The following is an 18,901-nucleotide window of genomic DNA, read 5'->3' as shown; positions in this document are numbered from 1 at the left end:
CTGGGATTGACTTAATCACTTCAGATCTAGCACCGCAGACCTCCAAACAAAGATACAGACCTAGAAGTCATTTGGAATGAATGAAATAAAATCCAAGCATCCCCGCATCCTGGCCCAGGGGGGAGACTAGTGCATGAGGAAGGAAGTGCATGTAATCGGGAGAGAGTAAAACCAGAAGCCCCACCTTTCTCGGTGTGGGCTGAGGAACCAGACTCCTGTTTCAGTTGCTCGTCGCAGGGCGCTGCTGGATGTGTGTCTGGATGTGTCTGTTTGCCGGGCTGTACTTTGGGTGGGGCAGTGCTTATTCAACAGGGCTAAGGGAACCGAGTGCAAGTAACCTTGACAGGCTCAACGTATTCAGATTAGGAGTTTCATGACCATAAAGAAAAAAAAAAAGCAAGCAGGCCAAAACTTCAGGGTCCATTAGCCCAGAAGTCTGGAAACAAGAAAGTGTTTGGACAGTTTGACTTCAACTGTCACATTCAAAATCCTGTCTCTCCGCTGACCAGGCATGGGAGTCTGTGTAACCGTCCTCGGCCAGGCCAGAGTTTCAGCTCACTTGCCTCTCCTCAGCCTTTGCTCCAGGGTCTGAAAACAAAGCTTTTACATTTATTTGTTCTAAAAACTCAGACTTATCTTTGGACCTCACCCCTGACTTGTTCATATGCTCAAGCTACAATTTCTTACAGATGTTTGATGTAGTATCCCGTGTTGAAAGATCCTTTACTAGTCCCTGGTTTGGCTCTCTACTCCATTTTTATCCCTCATCTTTGTGGCTTATTGTTGTACTGCTGACTACACTAGAAAATCTTGTTTCACTCCCTTAACCAATATCTTTTTCACAAAAACATTAGTTACAAAACACTGAGTAAAGACTTAAAGGAGTTTTGTTTTTTTTTTTCTCTTTAAGCTGAAAAGGCAGTTTCCTAGGCCAGCCCTGCCTTGACTTAAATCTTTATACAATTTTCTTCCTAATTATGAAATATGTTTCTTTTAGCAAACGGGACAGTACAGAGGTGGTTAAAGAAGAAAATAAACCTTACCCAGAATTCTACCATTCAGAGAAACCAATGGCACCAGCCTGGGTCCCACTTGATTTCTCTGAGATTGTAGATACACACTGTGTCAGGCCACAACACAGGCGCCCCAAGGAAGGAGGTGAGAAGGTTCATTCCTGCCTTTCATATCCCAGGAGTATCCTGGTTACTCAGATGCCTGCTCCCACTTCCAGAATGATGGGGAGCTCCTTGAGACAGCGACTGTGTTCTCATTCACCTTCGAATCCAGAGCTGGACAGAAGGTAAGTCGTCAGTCCAAAAATGTTGACAGCGTGCAGGTTCCCAAAGATCAAAGGTGACATCAAGTCAGGATTTCAGGAATATTCAGGTCAGCGGAGTAGCAGTGAAGCAGGCTGCTCTTGTTGCCAAGTTTAGGCAACGAGGCAGGGAAGCATCCTGGGCGAGAATCCTGTGACGAGGGGAACATCTGCCCAAGGTTCTCTTGCAGGCTGCTTTTCCTATTGCATGTAAGTGTTGGAAAATCTACTGACCCCTCGTACTTTGGGGTCTCGGGCTTCTGGCGGTCCGCTACGGGAATGACAAGGACCGTTAGAAGCCTCACCGGACAGAACCCCAAGTAGGAGACATGAGGGTATCTATCTCATCACCTACAATGTGAGAGCAAAGAACACAGGCTCGTACACCTGGAGCCACTGTTCCAGCAAACTTAAGTTTCTCAGTAAGAGGGAAGCCAGCTGAGCACATGGTCAAGAAGCAGCTCCTGAAGGATCCTTCAAAAACTGACAGTCATCAGCCTTCATGAGCAGATACCCCAAACCCCAGAAAGCAGTGTCTCAACTATATGTTGCTGTGCCATCCCTGATTTCCTTTTTAATTTTTAAAAGGAAAGGCAGAGGCAGGCAGAGGCAGAGGGAGAAGCAGTCTCTCTGTTGAGCAGGGAGCCTGATATAGGGTTCGATCCCAGAACCCTGGGATCATGACCTGAGCCGAAGGCAGATGCTTAATGACTGAGCCATCCAGGCAGCGCCATCCCAATATTCTTACCAGCTCTCCCATGAAGGCAGAAATGCAGGCAGTGTTTGACTGAAGTTTCATTGAGACAGGATTTTTTCCTTTTCAAAGTATCCTGGAGTCTCTTTGAGAAACGGTGGTCTTCATCTTTCCCTTAGCTTTTGCGCCTATCCTATATTTTCTTTAACTAAAAGTTTTTTAAAAAATTTCAATGATAGGGGTGCCTGGGTGGCTCAGTGGTTTGAAGCCTCTGCCTTCCGCTCAGGTCATGGTCTCAGGGTCCTGGGATCAAGCCCCGCATCGGGCTCTCTGCTCAGCAGGGAGCCTGCTTCCCCTCCTCTCTCTCTGCCTGCCTCTCTGCCTACTTATGATCTCTATCAAATAAATAAATAAAATCTTTAAAAAAAGTTTTCAGTGATAACTTGATTAGATATATTTCAGTCTATTTGTAAAAGGTAAAAAATTTGTCACCAGAGGATTAGAAAAAACTTATTATGGAAAGCTTCTAATTTTTTTTTTTTTAAGATTTTACTTATTTGACAGAGAGAGATCACAAGCAGGCAGAGAGGCAGGCAGAGAGAGAGAGGGAAGCAGGCTCCCTGCTGAGCATAGAGCCTGATGCGGGGCTTGATCCCAGGACCCTGAGATCAGGAACTGAGCTGAAGGCAGAGGCTTTAACCCACTGAGCCACCCAGGAGCCCTCCAATATTTTTAAAAAGTAGAACAGCAGAGTTAACCTCCATACATTAGAGGTTTCAATTATCAATCCACAATCACATTTGTCTAAACACCCACTACCCCTACTTCCATGCACAAACTAGGCAACATAAGAGCAAAATGTAAATATTATATATATATATTTTTTTAAGATTTTATTTATTCGTCAGAGAGAGGGAGAGAGAGTGAGTACAGGCAGATAGAATGGCAGGCAGAGGCAGAGGGAGAAGCAGGCTCCCTGCTGAGCAAGGAGCCCGATGTGGGACTCGATCCCAGGACGCTGGGATCATGACCTGAGCGGAAGGCAGCTGCTTAACCAACTGAGCCACCCAGGCGTCCCGTAAATATTATATTTTATCCTTAAATATTTCACTGTATATCAAAAAAAGGCAATGCCTTTTTATTATTTTCATTTTTAAGGTTTTATTTTTAAGTAGTCTCTACACCCACTATGGGGCTTGAACTCACAACCCTGAGATCAAGAGTTGCATGCTCTACCGACTGAGCCACCCAGGCAGCCCAGACAAAGCCTCCTTAGACAAAAATAACCACCGTGCCATGATCACACCTCAAGAAATCAACACTAGGCCTTCGTATTAAATAGTCATGCTCTCATTTCCCAAACTGTCACTTGGTTGTTCTGGCATGGCTGGTTGGTTGGATTGGGAGCTGCGAGCCCATTCTGCTTTCACAGGGGTCATAAGAGTTAGAAGTGGGCCAGAAGACGGAGCTTCTGGGCACCTCGATGGTCCTCATTAGACGAAGCCACTGGGTGATCATTCCAGCCAGCAGTCAAGCACTAAGCCTGCCTTCAGCTAACATATACATGATACAACTTTTTTGCGGAATTAAAACTGTTAAAATCCTTTTCTAGGGGCACCTGGGTGGCTCAGTTGTTAGGCGTCTGCCTTTGGCTCAGGTCATGATCCGGGGTCCTGGGATTGAGCCCTACATTGGGCTTCCTGCTCGGCGGGAAGCCTGCTTCTCCCTGTCCTACTCCTCTTGCTGTGTTCCCTCTCTTGCTGTGTTTCTCTCTGTCAAATAAATAAATACAATCTTAAAAAAAAAAATCCTTTTCTATACCAGTACTGAAATATTTTGAGCACGTGCGCGCACGCACACTCACGTTTGGTGGTCTGGTACCACAATCAATTCCGCCTCTGGGTTTGATTCTGCACATCTGGTTACATTCCTCACTTGGTTTAGATTACTGGCCTAACCCAGTGGATGAAGGAAATGAGGGAACAGTTAAATTTGGTGAGTGTGAGGTTCAGTAACTGTAACATGCACAGATCACAAGTTACAATGACTCAGACTCTTTTTTCTTTCCGGAGAGCCAGAACAACTTTTAGGCTGAGTACCTCATTTTATTATATCCTCTAATAAGGGAAGGCCATAGGGAGCAAAGGTCTAGACCACGAATACTCAAGAGAAGGCAGAGGAAGGTGGCTTTACCAAGAGCCACGATCTCCAGAGGCTGTGAGAGAAGACAAGAAGAAAGGAAAAAATCTGAGTGGGGGAGATCCCACACACCTTGATAAATCTCAAGGACTAGACAAAAAAGATAGTGTCAAAGTGGCTGATACAAACGTAGACATATGATTACTTATGATCAAGCACCGCCTGAGTGGTCTGAAGGCTAAAGACAGGCCTGAGCAGTAATAACAGGAAGAGTAATAATCCCTCTCAGAGTAACGAGCATATACGTCCCGGAGCTAAGATCCCTTGGCGTTCAGACATAGCTCAGGAACACGTAGCGTGTTTCGGCTGACCCCGTCTGCCCAGGTGTAGGCATGGTCCCTATGCAAGGAAACAAGAAGCTTCCAGTTGGGTTCCTGGAGCAACAAGGGTGGCCTCAGAGCCCAGCTAGCCAGGAAGTGTGGCCAGCTCAGGCTGTGACCCACCAGCTGGTGAGCTGAATGCTCAGGAAGACCTTCTGAGAGACAGGACGACGCCTAGAGCTCTTCCTCAACACGCAGGGCAGCGAGGCCCACCTGACAGGGCACTGCAGAAAGGCAGTGGATGGACTCGTCTGCTTAGAAGTTTCATCACATCCTCAACTGAAAGGTTTTAAACATTTAATCTCACGCACCACCTGGCTTTTCCTTTATCAGGAGAATCGAGAACAGAGAGAATCAGAAACCAGTGACTCAGGCAAGAATGGACACAACCTGAAATCTGTTTTGGATTATACACCGGAGCCAGGATTTCCAGTCTGGTAGGTTGGAGGCCTGAGCACCCAAAACCCGGACGTTTTCCCCGAGAGTGGCAGTTTTGTCTTCTCTGTGGAATAAGGGTGGAGAGGTGTCCCAATTCCAGAGGACGTGTTCATAAGCAACCAGAACATCACCACGTTCAGTGCAATGGCGCCCACACGCCATTCCCTGTGTGGAATGACAGAAGCAACAATCTCCTCAGAGGTTCCAGGGACACAACTCAAGGGGGAAACTACCGAGCCCGAAGGAGGTTTTCTTCCTCTCTTCTCAGCCTTCTGTGGGCTGGAGGATTTCCTCTCATCAGACGGACCTTCGTCTGGGAGATCTGAGCCTGGGAGGATTTAGCGAAGTCTCCTCACACATACAAGCCCCTCCGTCAAAAGAAAGCCCAAGTGCTGACAGGAAGAGCCAGAGCCCCTGCCTGTGAACCTGGGGCTCAAGGGAGCATTTGGTAAGGACTCTGAGGCTACAGACTGTGGAGACCATTTGTACACTCTCCATGCACGAACAGGCAAAAAGGGACCTCAGGAGTCCAAAGACACTTCCCTCCCAGGGCAACCCATAGTCACAACCAACTAAAAAGCAATACTGATGGGTGGCTGGCCATCTCTGCTTGGGCCTTTGGTGTGAAGAGGGTCAGACCTCCAACATGGGTGAGGAGGGCTTGGGAATAGGCCTCTGGTCCCTTGGCCCCACTTTAGTCAGAACAGTTATACTCAGTTTTCAATATCAGGTTTTTCTCTCACATTTGCGAAGAACAAGAGATCTGCGTACCCCTTGATTAGTGCAGCTGACCAGAAGGTCATTTCTTGGAATCTCATTTTTGAGACGCTTTGAAGGTCCGGTCTTCTCAGGGCAAAATAGGACACTCAGTTCTTTTCACCACGATTTTCACAACTGGGGGACCTGGCCAGGCCTTTCTCCCGGCTACGACTGCAGATGGCAGTGATGAGGAGGGTCAGGCAGCCCTGTGCCTCCGACACTTGCCACTCACCTGAGGGACACGGACAAGACCCTCTCCATCTCGATTCTCCGCTTCAGCACTTCCTTCACCAGGCCTTTGTCTGGACCCTGTTTGACCTTCTCTCGTCCAATTAAGTACAAGCACTTTGGAGTCAGAAGCAAGTCTCGCTTGACACCCTGTAAGGAGAGGTGATTTAGGGAGGTGGACAGATGTGTCACAGTGGCAACGTTCCCCATGCTGGCCTGCGGTCAGTGCGTACCTTGAACCTCCTGTCGTACTTGGTCACTGTGTCTGCAAAATCTATCTTCTCCCTCTTCCCCACAAACTGCTGGAGTTCTGGGTGGTCGTCCATCCCGATGTAATCCCCGATGAAGTTCCTGTTAATACTGTTTCTCCTTCTCTCCTTCTTGTTCAACAGGAGGTCTGAGGCTGTATTAACCGAAAGGACAGAGAAGATGGGAGGGTCAGTCCTCCGGAAAGAGGAGGAAAATTGTGTGGAAAAACACAGAGAAATTCCACACGAACGCAAGGTTTTTAACGCATGACATTATACACAGAGTAAAGTGAACCTATAACTTCATCTAAGCTCAAAATTATTCTTGAGATTTGCTAAATGCATAGAAAAAAACAAAAACAACAAACAAAACAACAAAACCAACCCACAAACGACTAAAATACCTTCTTCTCTCATTTGGACGTATTTCTTCCGGGCCACAAATTTCCTCCACGACTTCTGTATCACACGCGCGTACCCATCATACTTTCTCTCTCTCATTTCTTCTAGAAGAAATAGCTGTGAACGTAGAGAGGGCAAACGTGAGCCAACTCACAAGACCTGAACGTCACTTTCTTTGGTTATCTCAGGGACACTCAGGTTAGTCAAGGACATAACCTGGGAAGCGGCTTCTCAGACTCATGAACACACATGAAAACTTTGTTCCTAGGGCATACTCTTTAGAATCACTGGGACATCTTTATCTCTATTTTATTCGCTTAACAAAAGAAAACCGAATGGAAAACAGCCATATCTTGAAGGTCAGTCAGGCCTTGATAATGCCTGCCTTGCCCATAACCTGTGCGCATCAAATGAGGGACTCAGCATTTATCCACTGGCTCTCGGTCTTGATGGCAAGAGGAGAGCAGCGGGCCAGGCGAAACGGGTCAGAGGTGGCGGCTGTTTGCGACTGTGTGTAGCCTCTTCACAGAGTTTCCAGCTTCTATCGGAGCAGAGCTCGTGCTGCTGTGGAGGGAGGCCTGCCCTACTTTCAGTTCCATGAAGTACACATGTCCCACTGCACACAGTCTCCAAGGACTCACTGGGCCCGAGCATAACCACCAGAGCTACTGGAGCTGGACTGCAGATGCGCAACGAACAGACGTCGGTTCACGGCTTAAGGGCCCGTATCAGACACTGGCAGGTCCTGAGACGTGAGCCATTTGGATGATCCTGACCTCCCCACACCCCTCGGCGGAGCTCCGGAACAACGAAGACGAGCGCAAACAGCTGTGAGGTGCCGAGTGCCCACTGTGGCTCGGGAATCCTTCTAGATTTATATCCCAGAACACCTTATTTCATTTGGCTCATCAACGACAACACCAGCCACATATTTCTGTTATCTGGGAGGGTCTGGAAAGTGAATCAAGGGTCTTCCATGCCCTGCCAGGCTCTTCCTCACTTTGACATGCGAGTCTTTCTCTGCAAATCTGCCTTTGGAGCCACTCTTGAAATGGTGGGAAACTTTCTCGTTCACCTAGGAAGGGAGTTTCATGACTCTCTAGGAAACAAATAAGAGGTACCAATGAACACAAGTAAAGATGACAAGTCAGTGCAGAAATATTCCAGAAGTAAACAAGTGAATTCAGTTTGAAGGCAGCCAGCCTTGATTTGTTGCCTCCATTTATCTGGGTCTATACTCAGGAGCCACATCTGTCCCTTCCTGTCATTCAGCTTCTGCTTTTCACAGTCCCAGCTGTGCAAAAACAACATCTCAAACTTCAAAGGGAAGGCACTGCTTCATTCCACAGCCTTCAGCACCATTAACAACAGGCATGAGGAGTGGATTTCGAAAAACAAAAGGAAGACTCAGTTGCACATTTGCTTAGAATGTTTAAAATCTGAGCTCTGAGGTTGCTTGTTTGAAGAATATTCGTTGGTCTTTCTTATCTTGAATGTTGGGTTTCTGAGTAAGCCTTGTTTTCTTCTTTTCCAGAACTATTTTGGGAGTGTCACAGAAAATACACTTGTGACTCAGAAAGCAGGAGGCAACCAATTCCCAACTTCCTATAGATTATCAAAGATCAGCTGGGTCTTAGGTTTTTTTCCACAAGTCAAGGGGATTAGAGGGAGGTTCAAGAAAAAAAAAGGAAAACAAAGAGAGAAAAATAAACCCCAAATCATGGACATATGTAACAAATAAGCAAAACCAAACCTTTTGGTGTCTGATGTCTAATGTGGGTTCTTAGAGCAAATGGGTTATTTTGTATAGTCAGCGCATTTACTATAAAAGTCAGGACAAAACCATAAAGGTCGATTTTTAAAAACCAGTTTTTGTAGAAGTGTTTGCAATGTCAGGGCTCAATGCAGATGGACGAGTGACGGGGGAGGGGGGAGATTATTGGTGAAGGTGAGTGTGTGCGTGTGTGCATAAAAAGATGGGAAAAGAAGAATCAGGTGATGGTGATAAAACATTTAGGAGGAAGACAAGGAAAAGCACACCCAAAATAAACCTTGACTTTGGAAGTAAAACCCACAGTTCAACTACAGCAGAAAAAAAAAAGTCTGAAAAATATTGAGGCTGTTCTAATTATATGTGAAAATTTAGCAAGACAAAAAAGTAAGAGCGGGTATAAAACAACAGAGGAGTTCTGCATTGTACTGATAAATCACTCCATCCCATTTTAGAAAGAACAGGAACTGCTCTGTGGGTTGCTTAATGGTGTATGACACAACATTTTCATTTTATATTTGGAAATGAAATCGCTGTGAAGCTACAAATAACTCAAAGTGGAAAATGCTACCACAAACTTCTCATAAACGGGTTCTACTGATGTGTGCCTCTTATTTATTTAATAATTTTTATGGTTCTTAAAGCCATTCAGTTACAGCCGTTATCATTTCTCGGTCTCCGGCTGATCCTCTGCGGCAGAACAGCGGCCGTGGGGCCCATTGTAAAAGAGAGAACTCACGGCAAGACCAGGATTTGCCTCAAGTTTGAGTGTTTCCACTATCACCAACATTGCCAGTTCTCATGTTATTTCCGTTTGATCTGATCATTAATTTTGCCAACTTCACTACAGACTCTTGAAATGGAGTCTTGTGATTGTTCAAGGAACCTCAGGAAATGATGATGCTTAAACTCAGTTCCAGAAGTTTCTCCATTTTTAAGAAGTAATGACTTCATTCCCTGGTCCCAGAGCTAACTGGGCAGAAGAACTGATGGGTTCTACTCCAAGGAACTTAGCTTAGGAACGGAGAACTTCCTACAGACGTTCATGAGGCTCAAAGTGACCACCTCCCCATCAGGAAAGAGAAAGAAGTTCCTCCAATGAATCTGTGGAGGTCTAATTATGTTTGTGAATCGTAAAATGCATGTTTGATGCCAAATATTTCTGTTCCACGAACCCAGAGAGTTCTACTCCTCCTTGTCTCCTCAAAGTTCTTTCCAGACTCCCTCAGGGTTTTCAAGATAAAGTCTTGAGACTCCCCACTGCGAGCTCTGTGCTGCCTGCAAGGAGGAAGCCTACGTCCATGTGGCATAACCTGACCGGTGTCGCCCAGGCAAGGATGTAAGTTTACCCAAGCCTCCTGTGTGGGACCAATAAGTCCCTTTCAGCTTAGACACTGTTGGACACTCTAAGTAACTGGTGGGCACCTGCTATGAGCCATGTTCTGTACAAGGCTCTGGGTACACAATGGCCTATCACCTCAAGAGGATGGATGAGAGAAACAATGAGAAAGAAGAGAAACTACTCCACGACTTCTTAAACCTGCTGCGCACGCTGAGGGCTACAAGGAGCAGGGATGTGGGGAATGACCTAGGGAGAGACTGGGAGCAGGGGTGAGGACACCGAAGGCACGGACAAAGGGGGAGAAGGGGGCGAATGCAGCCATCCCTGTGCAGAGAGGGGCAGGAGAGGTGCTGTGGGGGGGAGAGGCGGCCCTGAGGAAACGACCAGGGTGGGGGGGGGGCAGTCGCACACTCACAGACTCGGGGGCTTTGATGAACACTTTGCTCTTCCCCAGCTGGAACTGGTCACTGTCCATGTTGACGGAATGCAGCAAGTGGAGGACCCCTTGTTTCTCGTCCCCTCTCCATGAGGGCCAGGTGGCTTTGGTCAGGATGGCGTACCTGAGAGGACAGGCAGGGAGAGAAGGGTCACACCCGGATGGGACTACGCAGAGTCCTGGAGACCCGCTCACCTCTGTTCTAGGGCTGAGGGGCGGGTCTCCACAGCCGTGAGACGCCAGCAGGTCTGGTGTTCCCGTTTCCGAGATCCCTCCTACCCACGGCCCAGCCGACCGTTTCCATGCTAACACCCTGGTGAAAATCTGCTTTTCCTTTCTACCACCATCTAAAAATAGCACTGCAGAAGGTGGCCAGTGACAATCTTCAGGCAAAATCAAACATTGTTTTCTCAGTAGTGGTTTCTCCCATCTCTTCCGCGGCCTTAAACAGTTCATGGGAAGTGTTTCAGAAAGCTCCCCGTAAGCAGTGGTGATTCCTAAGGATACACTTCCATCTCTGGAATCCTGTGCATCTCGAGTCCCAAGGCCCTGGTCACGCGGTCCTTGGCTCTTCTCTCTCCGTTCTCTCCTACTCACCGTGTTCCTGGGAGGATGGCCTCTTCTTCACACACGCTAAACTCTCCCTCCCCAGAGCCTGGCCCATGCTGTTCCCTCAACCAGGCTGTGTCATTCTAAAAATGCCTCCCGTGGCTGTTTCTAGTGCAGGGACCCTCCCCTTCAGTGACAATTCCAGAGAAGTCTTTTTGGACTACTCAAGCAAAAAATCCCCCCTGCCCTGCTCGTCTCTCTCACAGAAAATACTATTTTTCCTTCAGAAAACCTATTACAGTTTGTAATTATATTTACGTTTGTACTTAATTCATTACGCCTCCTCCTTGAAGGCACCCGTGTAGTTCATACCACACATCGAGCACCTTCCCCAACATCCGGGCTTGGCGGTCAGAGCCAACAGAAAATGGCCAACAACTATGGGCTGTTCTGTCTGCATGACGTGTCGTTCTTGGTGCTTTAGCTGGATGATCTCATTTTATTCTCACAGCCACCGGATTCAGTTGGTCATTCCACTTTGCAGAGTAGGAAACAGAGGCAGATAGAGACCCACCCACGGCTACTTAGCTAGTAACTGTCAGAGCTGAGATGTGAACCCCCACCTCACCCCTACCACCACACTACATATAAGCCATGAGGTGGTGATGTGTATGTACTTCTTTTAAAGACCATACAGTCTACTACACATCTGTGCTACAAACACTGTAATTACGCGAAACGCTGACACACTAGCAACAGAAGCGTTACGGGATGTCAGATATGGCAGGTTCCGCAGACTTAAGGTGGAAGGAAGGAAAGAAAGGCAGGGGTGAGAGGGGGAGGGGGACAGAAATCAGAAAGGAGTGTGGAAGGGAAGTTGGAGGCATGGCCTTTGCATAGGCACAGCTAGAACAGAGGCAGTGAATGGGTTCCAGTCCTCCAGAGAAGTCAGGCCCTTTGTTTCCAGAAGCTACTACCAGGACTAGACTGACTTATGGCATTGAAGGGAGAAGGAAAAAAGTAATCTTGAAAAGAAGAGCTGCCATGCCTTCGGCATCCAGAGCTCACTAAGAGGACAAAATCAGGTTATTACCCTTAGCGTTAGTTAGCTGGGACAAGGTGATTCTAGGGACCCTCCCAAATCTTCACATCTTGCTTGATAACGTCTTCAATGTCTCAGAGAAGCAAACCCTCCTACTCCCTATTTAGAGATGAAAAACTTAAAAATGAAAATACCTAGCTGAAGCCACACATTTGCATGAATACATTTCGTGTGCGGTATAATGAAGTCCAACAAATGAAGCCACACATAAATGACGGGAGAGCAGAACCTTTCTAGACGCCACGGGGGACCCGCCGAACAAGCGGGAATGTACTGGCAAGCTAAATGGATGAAGGAGAGAAAGCCATGCAGGCTACGGGAGAGAAAGAAGAAAGCCAGGCCTCCAAGGTCACAAGTTTCTAAGAGTACAATTCTGGCTGGCTCCACGGAATCAAAATTCTAAAGGCAAGTATGTATCGAGCAACCGCGAACGGGCAGCTCTTTGCAATTCACACACGCCCACCCCCATTAAAATGACACTGCATTTTGCATTTCATTTTTTTTTTATAGTACGGAAGTTGTTTTGCAGAGACTTTCTCTCCCTTTAGCTGACAAGGCAAGGCTTCTAACAGTTCAGGTCTAGGGGAGACGTGAGGTTTGCATGGCATTCCCAGGGCCCCGTGACCACAGACCACGACGGCTACGGCTCCCTAGCTGCCAGGACGCCTGATGTGCCCTCCTCACCTCCTTTTGTATTCATTGCAGAGACCAGCACCCAATTCTCGTATAAGGCTCTCCCACTAAGGAAGTCCCCAGTTTTGGAGAGATGCCGATCATAGCTTACATTCCTCTCATCAGGCATTTTCCATTTAAGACCCAACTATGCCAAAATTTCATCTCAAGGCCTGTGCGTTGGCTGTCCTCTTCCCTCGGACTGGCGGGTCATGGGCTCCTTGATATCTCAGATGACCGATCAATGTTTCCTCCTCCGAGGAAATGGAGCCCTGACCCCAGCGCCCGCACAGGAGTTGAGGTTGTTTCTGACATCCAAGGACACAAAAGTCTGGACAGCTCTTAGGATACTCTGGACACCCCATGCTTTCCTGAGCCTTCTGTGCTTTCTTCTCGCTTGCCCAGGGTATGGACTGACTTTCCTCACAAATGTGTCTTTCCCCCCCACTCCACATTCTGAGAGGCTGGGTCAAGGTCAAGGGAAATATGTTGTTGCCATAAGAACGATTTTAGAAAACTCTTATATTGCTATCAGATTTTCCTTCCTAAGAATCAGATCCCACGTTTGGGCTTATTTCCAGCCACAGTAAGGGGCTTGAAAAATTGTTTTCTAAGAATCTACAGTTATTCTTGAAAAATTGTTTTCTAAGAATCTATAGTTATTTTCCCAAGCTGAGAGTCAAAGTGACTGCCATTTCTAATAGCTTTTTGACACATTCTAAAGATACGAATGTTGTGTTGAGGGTGGTGAATAGGGTGTTCCTTCTGAAGGCAGGGCAGGACTTACTTCAAGAGCACATGGCCCACTGGTGGGGATATTAAGCCATCTTTTTGATTTTTAGTCTCCAATTCAAAGTCAAGAGGGATGGTTTTGATAAACATAAAGCATTTTTCAGGGAGGAAATGAACACACACAAAGGCCATTTCCCATTGGCTAAGCCTATTTTTCTAAGCTCTAGGCTGTGTGAGAACTACCGCTCTGTTTAGACCTGTGGGCTGCCTTCCCTGGGAGCGGTGTAGGAGGCGGGCCCACGGGCAGTCATAGTGGGTATTAATGCATCCCTTTCCTGCAGATTGTTATTTTCTCACTTCGCAGGCTTTCTGCAGGCATCTAGAAAGCCACTTTGTAAACAAAGCCTTTTTTCTCAGTTCTGAGGAGAATAAAGGTACCACACGGTTCAGCTACTCACAGAGGATCTCAGATGAGACAGACCGTGGCACGCTTTGGCCCTATCCGGCAAGACCAGGATCTCGGACTCACACACCTTATGGAAAGCAGCACCGTCTCTTGAGAAACAGTCCCTGCCCATGGACACAGATGGCCTGCTAGCCATTTTTTGAGTACTTTTTATTGAGAAACAAATTTTCTTCTGAACTCTCTTTTTATTACTCTCCTAGGATTCTCAAATCAAAAGATATAGGACATGAAAAAGGGTTGCTCTGTTTAAGACAGGGCTGTCCATCTGTCTCTTCTGAATGGAAAAGCCCACAGCAGGAGCACCAGAGGGGAGACAGCCAAGGACAGAATCGCTTCAGTCAAAGTCCCTCAGCATAAAGGGGCCAACAGAGATTCACTACAGGTTAACTCTGTGTCAGTCAGGGAAGAAAGTCCCATGCATGGGGCCAGGGTGGCACTTGACATACTTGACTGAGGTCCCGGATGTTATCACCAAACCAGGTCATTTTACAGCTCATTTACAGAGCTGCGGCAAACCTGTAACACAGCCTGCTCTCCCCAGTGTGGAGGCTCATGGCATTGCTTATGGAGTTTAAGTCTGTTGGCTTGTCCTTTTTTTTTTTAAAGTAGGCTCCATGCTCAGCATGGAGCCCAATGCAGGATTTGAACTTATGACCCTTGGATCATGACCTGAGCTGAGATCAAGCATCAGAGGCTCAATCAACTGAGCCATCCAGGCATCCCAAAGGCTTGTCTGATTTTAAGTAATATGGAAGGCCCAAGGTCTTTCAGAATCCATTTCCCCAAAAACCAAACAACCGAACAACAAAACATCCACAAGAAAACCCCACGTTTAAATTTTTTAAAACATCAAATTAGTTTTTAATAGTAATGTCAATTGGAGAGACTTTGAAGATTAAAGAGTTTTTAAATACAGGAAAAACTACTGAAGGAGGATAAAATTATGAATGCTTTGGAATTAGAAGGCAGGCCCTTCTGAGTTAGGGAAAAGATGGAGGAAATATTTTTCATTCACTGTTTCCTGTATTTAATTTTTTTCCCTCTTAATTAAAAAGGGGTATTTGTCAAAGACATGCAGTTTGGCTAAGACTTCAATGATTAACTAAGCCGGGGTTCTCAAGTGGCTTTACCCCCACCCCCAGCAGGGGACAGGAAGCAATATCTGGATACACTTATGGTTGTCACAGCTCGGGAGGGACAGAGAGTAGCATTCCATCACACAGGATGGCCCCCATGACAAAGGCTCAACCAGTCCCAAATGTCAATAGCTAAGGTTGAGAAATCCCATTCTAGCTTGTGTTCTCGATCTGTTTAAAGGAGAGTAGTCTTTGGTAATTCACATCTCAGTTGTTTGTCAGCAGATGTTTGCTGCTATCATCATGCAAGAACTTGGCAGATTTCTTTTCTCAACCTCCTAAATATGTCTTTCCATACAGTTCTGTTTCCACCCTAGGTGGAGTGGGCCCTTTCATCAGTTCAGAGAGCCATGAGGGTAGATTTCATGTCTAGTCTGCCTCTCAAACTATCCAGAATCTTGTGGAGAGAGTCAATGGGGCTTTACTGTATGGAAAGACCCACCCTTCTGTTAAGTCTCTCTTGATCTTCCACATCAATGACCTTCCACATACAACCACCCACACTGGCGACCGGTAGGCCAGCCATTCCAATCTCAGGACAAAATAAACAACGAAAGTCCTCAAGGAAACCCTGCTTCATTAGAATTACTCTATGTCCAAAACCTTAACGACGCTCTTCCTCAGCCGGCTACCTCTTTGTTACATAAAATTTGAATTAAAAAAAAAAAAATTCTTATATTCTGCTCCTCTAGCTATACCCCGAAGACATAATTATTTTCTGATTAAAATGCGAATATATGGCTTCCTTCTCTCTTAAATGAGAGTAAACAGATGTAGAAAATACAGTGGGAGCCCATTAACTTCAAATTGTTAAGAGAAGTTAAAACCATGTAATATTAAGGACACTAAATTCTATCCTTTTCAAAAATAAGGAGCACAATATAAGAGCAATTTGAGTAAAGGTCTTGTCAAATACGCTTTAACAGAAACGTGAAAATCAGTTTAAGTTTATACATGGGCTCTACAAAAATTTTGAGGTTAAATACTTTAAGCTTATTTTCTTAAGTAGGTTTCCTGAAATCATCTTCATACTACTAATTTGGTCAGTCAAGTTAAACCTTCCCATGTCACAATTATCATGAATCCCCGAACTGGTGTGTTACACTAAGCAGACCAAACACTTGTGGCTACCGATTTATTCTACAATAAGCAATGGTAAAAAGAATTGTTACAACTTAATAAAAAGGGACAAACAGCTTGATTTAAAAATGGGCAAAGCTGCTGAACAGACACTTCTCTGAAGACCAATAAGCACATGAAATATGCTTATTTCCCATCAGGGACATGACAACAAAACCACGTCCTGACACCCACCAGGATAGGTGCTACCGAAGTCAGATACTAGCAAATCGGCAAGGAGAACCCTCGAACACTGCTGGGTGGGGAAACAAAATGGTACAGCCACGCTGGAACCCAATCTCACAATTCATCAATAAGGTACAACGAAGAGTTACCAGAGGATGCGGTAATTCCCTTGTTGGTGAGCATCCAAGAGAAATTAAAACACATGTCCACACAAGTGTGTAGATGAACGCTGACCGCAGCTTTCTCTGTGACTCATCACTGACCAAAAAGTGGAAACAACGGATGCCCATCAGCTAGCTGACGGACGAACGAGTAAAATGTAATATAGCATCGCAATATTGGCGCAAGCCAGTATTACTGGGCAGCGGGTAGAGATGAAGCACAGATACACACCACAGGGCAGGCAACCCGTAAAAACATAACACAAACTGAAAGAAGCCAGACCCGAAGAACACATATCGTGAGACTATTTCTACGCAATGGCCAGAATATAGCAATATTTTAAAATTCTTTCTAGACCGAAAGAAGTGTGTGCCTCGGGCAGGAGGTGAGGGGAGAATCAGGGATTGGCAACTAGGGAAGTGGGGTTTCTTTTTGGGGTGATGAAAATGTCCTCAAACTAATTGTGGTGAAGGATGCCCAAGTCTAAGAATACATTAAAAGCCAAAGAATTATATACTTTAAGGTGTGAATGCTATAGTAAGTGAATTATATCTGAAAAAAACCTTTTCAAAGCAAAAAAACAAAAACAAATGAAACAACAAAAAACAGAAAAGAAACCCAAAAGAATCCACAGTCACCAGTTTCTTACCGCTGCAGGAATTTTTGGAAGACGCGCCGATAGGCATAACCAGCTCTTCTCACTCGAATGTTTTCTTTCAGACCCAGGTATTCTACTTGATGCTTCACTCTGTAAAGGAGGAAAGTGAGCCAGGATATCACTGGATAATTCTTCCATCTGGCTCTCCTAGCCACACTATCCCCGCAAACCCCCAGTTATAAGCAGCAAGGACACATTAAAAAGACTACAATTTAGGAGCTTCATTTTATGAAGATATATTAGATGGGATGTTGCCCTATTCAGGAATCATTGAATAAAAGCTAATCTGATCTTTAAATGTACACAGCTGAATTTCTCTCTCTCTCTCTCTCTCTCTCTCTCACACACACACACACACACACACACACGACTGGATGGCTCAGTTGGTTAAGCATCTCACTCTCACTCTCGATTTTGGCTTGGGACATATGAACTCAGAGTTGTGAGATCGAGTCCCACACTGGGCTCCTTGCTGCACATGGGGCCTGCTCAGGACTTTCTCTCTCTCCTTCTCCCTCTGCCCTTCCCCCTCCTCTCAAAGACAAACAAACAAACAAACAAACAAACTATAATTTATACTGTTCAGAGTCTGAGCTGACCCTCAGGTTATAGAATATTCATCTTAAAAATATTTCTTTGTGAGGGCGCCTGGGTGGCTCAGTGGTTAAGCCGCTGCCTTCGGCTCAGGTCATGATCTCAGGGTCCTGGGATCGAGTCCCGCATCGGGCTCTCTGCTCGGCAGGGAGCCTGCTTCCTCCTCTCTCTCTCTCTCTGCCTGCCTCTCTGCCTACTTGTGATCTCTCTCTGTCAAATAAATAAATAAAATCTTTAAAAAAAAAAAATTTCTTTGTGAAATACAGCAATTACAGAAGATGCCACACATCTATTTCCAAAAATGGTAAAACAAAAAGCCATATGCCTGTCACAGAGATTATGAACAGAAGTATCTGTTTTTCAAAAGACTAAAGGGAAGAACTTTTAACTTTGGATTTAAACGACACTGGAGCTATTTTTGTTCCCTACCTAAATTTTATAGTGACTCTAGACCTAAGGAGATCACACATCTCAGCTTTTCATATGCAACAGAAGAAAGGGCATATAAAATAATTTCAAACACCTAAATGAAAAATTCTCTAATGACATATGTAAATGATAGTTTTAGTTGGTTTTTATAAGAATCAGCAACTGCCAGTGTGTTTTGGAAAACAGAGGCAGGTCCTACTAGATTGTGTTCTCACACGGGATTTTCACGTCAGAGCAAATGTCCCCTACCCTGTCCCTTGAGGATTCTGGCTTAGTAGGCCTGATAGGTCCGAGGAGGGGACAGAGTGGGGGTGGGGGGGGCGCACGCTGGTGAAAATGCCTCACCCCTTCCAGAGAAGCAAAGTGTCCTGGAAGCAGAGTGGCAGATCCCAGCCATGGGCTTATGAGCGTCCCCTCGGGGAGGGCAGTGGGGCCTCTGCTGTACATGACATGGGCTGGCTGAATGCGGACACTGGGAAATATGGTATTTGAGGGGAATGAGAAATTGTGCCGTAGTGCGGAGGCAGCGGCCTTCTCCCCACTGAGTATATTTGGGGTGAAGCCGCACTAGTGATGCTCCCGAGGAATGGCCCCTCGTGACCTCTGTGACCTGCTGCACCGGTGAGCCCACTAGCAGCGGCCTTGTCCAGCTTCACAGGGGACCCCACACCTGTCTCTCCAACAAGGCTCACAGCGAGCCCCAACCCTGACGAAGCTGTGCACGTGCTAGCAACCGCGATGGGGCCTTCTGCGCTGCCCTCGGCAGCTGCTAGGGAACCGGGAAAGGACGGCAGATTCCCACTGCAGACTTTGCAGGAGGCATGGAGGTGCACAGCCAGGACCTGGAGCTGGCTTCCCGGCATGGCCTTAGCTCTGCCACTGTGTAACCTCTCTGTGCCCCACTTCCCACGTCTGGAGAGAGGATGGTGACGTTAGTTCTTCCT

The 18,901-nt window shown here is 46.2% G+C and overlaps 1 protein-coding gene across 4 annotated transcripts in view; it reads right to left on the bottom strand.

The window, feature by feature from the left end:
* Positions 1 to 18,901, bottom strand: part of MYO1E (myosin IE) — a 196,502-nt gene that overhangs the window by 21,388 nt on the left and 156,213 nt on the right. For all 4 annotated transcript variants that reach the window (XM_082733712.1, XM_082733713.1, XM_082733714.1 and 1 more), the window contains 5 exons: positions 16,926 to 17,024; positions 10,132 to 10,276; positions 6,606 to 6,720; positions 6,187 to 6,356; positions 5,958 to 6,103 (listed from right to left, as the gene is read on the bottom strand). In XM_082733712.1, the coding sequence (XP_082589838.1) occupies positions 5,958 to 6,103; positions 6,187 to 6,356; positions 6,606 to 6,720; positions 10,132 to 10,276; positions 16,926 to 17,024 (675 nt within the window). The remainder of the gene's footprint in view (positions 1 to 5,957; positions 6,104 to 6,186; positions 6,357 to 6,605; positions 6,721 to 10,131; positions 10,277 to 16,925; positions 17,025 to 18,901) is intronic.

The sequence above is a fragment of the Mustela nivalis genome, assembly GCF_964662115.1.
Source record: "Mustela nivalis genome assembly, chromosome: 6".
NCBI classification, from domain to species: Eukaryota; Metazoa; Chordata; class Mammalia; order Carnivora; family Mustelidae; genus Mustela; species Mustela nivalis.
Note: the sequence above shows the minus strand (reverse complement) of the source record. Positions and strands in the feature narration are given on the sequence as shown.